The following is a 6,054-nucleotide window of genomic DNA, read 5'->3' on the forward strand; positions in this document are numbered from 1 at the left end:
TGCTTTTCACAATGAACCCAAAGATCAGTTACTCAAGGAACAGCACAGCAAACTGCAGTAAGAGGTTTCCAGCAAACTAGATGACACCAAGGGCAAAATGTTTATGGACAAATAGTGGCTTTTCAACAATGCTGTATGACCAAAAATCACTTTAGAGTGACATTGGATGTTACAAACTGGTGATGCTGAGCGTTTGCGTGCCTACTGTCTCATCAGAACTTGTAGGCTGGAGCTTTGCAGGCTGGGCTGCCCGTGCAGCACCTGAGAAAAATGAGGTATCAATCACCAGCATTCAAAAGGGCTGCTTACACAAGACAGATGCCGTTATAACTAGGATATACTGAGGAATATACTGTCATGCTTGATAATTCACTGGCAGACAGGCATAAGAAACAACACATTTTTGTTTTCAGTCAGGTTTACATCCTGTGAATGGGTTCAAATGGAAAACTCCCATGGACTTGCAGATGGCAATGAACAAGAGATATTGTATCACCGTTTGCATCTCCATCACTTATTTACAATTAACGTACTTGGATGTTATAAACTGAGCATATTCCACCCTTTCCCCACTCTTCCTTTCCTACCTCCAGTTCTCCAGAGAAGTGTGCTGAAAGCACAGAGATCACAGTCAGAATAATTGTGATAGCACAAAGGAATGTTACTGATTTTGCGGAGCTGTGAATGTTTAAAACATGCATAGACAGTGAATGTATTAACATGCTACCTGCTGCTGGTGCTGTGCAACTTCTAGAATGGGACAAGCGCTGAATAAGAAAGGCACAATAACTCAAAGCCTGCAGCCATTCCTTGCAACAGTCAGGAATGGAAGGAATTTTGTTGCAAAGAATTTTAAAAGCCCCTTGATGCAGTTGGGAAAACAAGATGAAATGTGAAATAGTTCTGTTCTTCCTAGGACTAGGCCTGCTGCAGTCTCTGCAAACTGTCCATCTGTCATCCAATGGCATACAACAGATTGATCTGAATGATTTTCAGAACTGTTCACAGCTGAAGGACATCAACTTGCAAAACAACCAGATCACTAAAATTCATCCAGATGCTTTCAGGGAGCTCAACAAATTACAGGTTGTAAAGCAGTATTATAACTGTTCTAATGTTTTGTGTTAATCACTGTTAAAGATATTAATTTTGTGTTAATCACTGTTAAAGATATTAATTATCAACTATTCAGCATGATTATATTGGTATTTGATTATTATACAATTTTATAAACTAAAGCAAATAATCATTATTGGTGTATAATATATATTTACTTTTCATATATAGGAAAACACATACACTTGTAAATATACAAAATATAACCTTAAATTCACTATTTATCTATGCCAAAAAACAATCCATAACCGGCTTAAACACACACGCACCCTTCTCTACCCTCAGCCCTTCTATGGTGAGCCCCACAGCTTCCCATGCACACACAGGTAGTCTACAATATCACTGCAGTCCTAACCAGACGTGTTGTTCCTGGAACTGCAGAGTGCTTGTATGCTAAAATAAATGTTGTTGTTGATACTGCAGTTAGGATTCCATTGTAAGGCTATCAAATTAATTCTGACTTATATTCCAACTAGGTGGTGGATCTCCGTGGAAATGCTCTGACCACCCCTCTACCACAGATACTCATCAGTTTGAACTCCTTTCAAATTGAAGTGGATCTGCCGAATAATGCCTGGATATTTCACTGCAGACTGAATGCTTTCAAACCTTTCATTCATTTTCTTTTTGACCCCACGAGGAAAAAAATGAGTATTTCATACATTAAATCTGGAACCAGCTCACAGAAACCTCTGCTCTATCTTTCAAGTTGGCATTTAAACTGCAGCAACAGTGTTTTGCTCAAGAGGGCCGTCATCCCAACAGGAAAGGCACTGGTGCTAAACTGTAACTTGGACAACACAAGGGGTACGTAAAACAGGGACTCCATCCATACGCTACTGAAAAACAAACGTGTGCAGAATGATCAAAGAAAGAAATCTGTTTTAAACAGTGGATTTCCAAAGACACTGTTTAAAAACAACTGAACAACAATGAACATGCAAATTACTAGAAAGCAGCATACACGTTAAAATGTTTGATAGTCATGTTTCCCCAAAGAAGTCTTCATTTTCTTCCTTACATTAAACTAATAATGATGCCCAATTATACACAAATAAATTTCACTAAGTAGTACACTGCAAATTTATCAGTTAATTTTGGAATGCAAACAAAGGACCGAGTAGTGGGGTTGCACGTCTGGGGCATCTAGAAAACTGAGCAGGATACTGTAACATGTCTGGAATTCATTTGCAGCAAAATGAAATGAAAGTTTATTTGCAGGGGACAGGATTTATATTTCTTCTAAATAAGTACAGTTACTGTAGCCCACAGTCAGCACTTCCAATTAATACACAGCTAGGAGTTCCCATGCAGAAGGAAAACTAAGACCAAACTTGGAGCAGAAGGTGTATTTGCCCTGTGCCATAAGGCAGAATCATTTAACTCTAATGTATAATAGCACTCTGAGGTGGTAAGGCTTTCCCCTTGGAACTCTTCACCCCCAAATGAAAATACATAGGGTCTATCAGAAATGCCACCTGCTTTGTCTATTAACAAGGAAAGTCACGGAAACTCTGGTCAACACACCGGATTGCTCCAAAACTCAACTGGGAACACAAGCAGATCCAAACGCAAAGGGGTACATACAGCCTTGAAACATATTCCAAAATCAACAACCAGCCACAGCCTACACTAGCTAAAGTCTGGAACAATTGCTCAGTAGATACAAATACCTTCAGTTTTCAAACCTTTTTGCTGCAGTCAAAGCGGTAATTAGAGGAAAATCACAGTGTTGAAACACTGACAGTTACGTAGTGAAGCTTTGTCTCATTGCTGCACACACAGTGACTGGGGCCACACTGGAGAATGGCTGGCTATAAATACAGATCTTCCATGAGGGACATCAAGCAGGTGTTTCTAGTACAACCCAGAACACATTTAGCTAATTTCAGTGACCTCCTCCATCAGCCATGCTACTTTCTTGTAAAGCCTGCTATTAAGACCTTATAGGTACAGTTTTAAATGGGGGGGGGGGGAGCATATGATGGTTTAACAGATACTTGGTACCATGTAAAATGACTTTGGATGATAAAAAGAAAATGGATTTTATAATAAATAGTTGGAATTATCAAAGATAGGTCAGAGTATATTCTTACAGAAATAACTTGACCTCGAAAACCAAGTATCCTGTGCTTTTAAGAGAGATCTAGTTTCTGTTTTCTTTTATTTCAGGTAATAATAACGGAGCCTCTTGGTGGACACCTAACGGCGGAATTTCAAAAGATGATAGTCTTCCTCATATGACACTGGATAAAATGAATAATTTAGTGATATACAATGCTGAGAAAACTGCTGAAGGGTTATACTTGTGTATTTCTAATACAACAAAGAAGAAATATCTCATCTATGATACACAGGTGAAAGAAAGGGGCTCAACATTTTTGGTTCGCAAAGCCCGAGATGCTAACGCTGCTTTTCGACAAGGAAGAACAGAGCAAGACCTGACACTGGCTGTCTGCCTCTCAGTGTTCATTACGTTTGTTTGTGCTTTTTGCCTGGGTGCTTTTGCTAGACCCTACCTTGGAAGCCTGTGGAGACTCATGCGCAGGAACAAGGATTCAGCTTCAGAACATACTTATTCTAACCAAGCTTTTTCAGATGAAACCTTGAGCAGAGAGTGCTCATCAAGCACAAGCAAACCAACCAATACACAGCACAGTTTGTTCACTTGTGATGAGGATTCTTCAAGAAACGTATACGTTCTTCCTACAGAAACCTTTGCTTTGTATGAAAACATCACTGGTAGCAGTGTACGTGCACCAAATACTGAAGAAGAGTACCAGAAACAAAGCAATGATGAGACCAATGTGAAGAAAAAAGTATTTTCAGACATCAAAACTAGTATCGGCAATGATGAAAATGTAGATGATGATAATGGACTGTTTTCTGTAAGGATAGATGACAAGAACAGCAAGGAAGTAACACCAAGAAAATTAAAGAGTAATGACATTTCACTACAGAAAGATCCAATATATGCAAATAATGAAGCCTCAGAGAAGAGCAGGATCCCTCTCGTACACAGGAGATCTAATGCTGACTCTTACTTACATCACACCGACTCTTCAGATTCAGATTTGTCCTTCAAGGGAGAAACTGGCTTTCCATTTTCCACAATACAAACACATACAGTTGCACAAGATCCTAGGAACAGCAAGGTAAGCAACAACTCTGGTCTGCTGCAATCTGACATCTCAAAGGCTACGCCAGATTCTCCTGAAAGAAAAGGTATTGTTCCACATAATGAAGCTATGAGCACTACAAAATGTATGCCTGGAAGGCAAAGCTGTGATGAACAACTTCATCTAAACAGCAACATAAATCTAACCAGTGATGTGGGAGATTTTATTTTACCCAGTAGCTGCAAGAGAAATACAAATACTGAGAATTTAAGTGTCCACCAAACAATAGATAACGCTCCTCTTACAGAGTATAACTGTAAAATAGAACCCACAAACGGAAAAGATGCTTCAGCAGATATGTTTGATGATAGTTCTTCAGATGAGGGGGCTCCATTCACAATAAGTGACTGTAGTTCTTTAGCAGACTTTGAACTGGAACAAGCTGATGTTAGAGACAACCTGTCTGTCTGTCAGTCATCACTGGAGGAAGCTGATAGGAACAGTGGAACTGAGAAGTGCTCAACGCTGACAGAGTCTGCAAACATTGCTGCTGGACTTCAGCACGCTGGGGAAAATGAAGACAAGAACAATGCGGATTTCGAACCCACTATTAATTATGGGTCAGACCCCACCGTGCCTGAAACAGCATCACCTTACGCTGATAAATGCAGCAGCCACATAAGCATGTCAGATCCAGACACAACTAGTCCTACAGGTCAAGACGTTCCTGGTACATTTTATCGCTTTATTAATGCGGAGTCAGGAGCACAGAACTCAGTTCCTGAGTCTCTCCACAACCCAAGCGCAGAGTTTGGTAACACATTACTTTCATTAAAACATTCTCCCATGTATGATGCAGACACAGAGAACACTCCTGAAGAGGCTGAGCTGCAGCCATATCAGTTCCCCACCAAACCACAGCATTCCCTCAGCTTCAGTCACACTGGACAAAAAGAAAATGCACTAGAGGGAAGTAGAGATGAACACACAGACAGAAACTCTTCTGGAAAGAAGCACGGTGAAGGCAGCATTGCATTAAGAAACACATCTGAGGACAGTGATTTCTTCTTTGCTCCCGTTGATACTGGTTTGAATGAAATTGTTAAAACGGCATCGCTACTGCCTTCCAGCAATGACTCACCTCTTCACTCTCTGCCCGAACACACCACTGAAAAACATCTTGTGGTTCTTACAGACACAGAAGACTTGCTACCACAGGGGAAGCAGGTGAACGCACCTGAGGCTCGTGCACATACATCGCAAAGAGGTTTTAATGAGAAAAACTGTGATGGATACACAGAATTACAGGATACCAGGAACGGCAGCCTGCCTGAAGAAGCATATCTGCTCCATCTTCACTCTTCTGGGAAAACACAACCAATGTTCAACAGAGAAGATCATTTCCAACTGCATCAGAGTGATGAGGATGCATATTCCTTCTCAGTCCCACAAGGCTTCTTCAGTGAAAGCACACGATACAGTTCACGTTCATTCCCACAAACAACTACAGGGAATATAATCTCCAAAAGCACTGATTCCAGCAAGGTGGAGGATGACACAGATGACACTACTTCGACAGGACTGCAGAACAATTCTACAGCAGCTGTCAACCTCCAAAATTCAAATGAAAAACTCCATCAAAAAGGTCAGAGCAATTTAGGACAGGGTCAGGTTTTTGTTAAGAAGAAAAAAGCATTTGATGGGTTTGCTAAGGTTTTGGAAAGCAGAAGAACAAACTTCAATAGCTGAGACACAAAAACATAATAGACCAAGCTTTGACAGTGACAGACTCTTCCTCTGATACATGTGGTAGTATCCC

At 40.5% G+C, this 6,054-nt stretch overlaps 1 protein-coding gene across 1 annotated transcript in view; it reads left to right on the forward strand.

Moving 5' to 3' along the window:
• Positions 1-5,984, forward strand: part of LRRC66 (leucine rich repeat containing 66) — a 7,400-nt gene extending 1,416 nt beyond the window's left edge. Inside the window, exons 2-4 of the mRNA XM_010021062.1 lie at positions 917-1,086; positions 1,593-1,923; positions 3,289-5,984. Coding sequence (XP_010019364.1) covers positions 917-1,086; positions 1,593-1,923; positions 3,289-5,984 — 3,197 coding nt within the window. The remainder of the gene's footprint in view (positions 1-916; positions 1,087-1,592; positions 1,924-3,288) is intronic.
• Positions 5,985-6,054: the final 70 nt, after the last annotated feature.

Source organism: Nestor notabilis, unplaced genomic scaffold (genome assembly GCF_000696875.1).
Source record: "Nestor notabilis isolate BGI_N333 unplaced genomic scaffold, ASM69687v1 scaffold22538, whole genome shotgun sequence".
NCBI classification, from domain to species: domain Eukaryota; kingdom Metazoa; phylum Chordata; class Aves; order Psittaciformes; family Psittacidae; genus Nestor; species Nestor notabilis.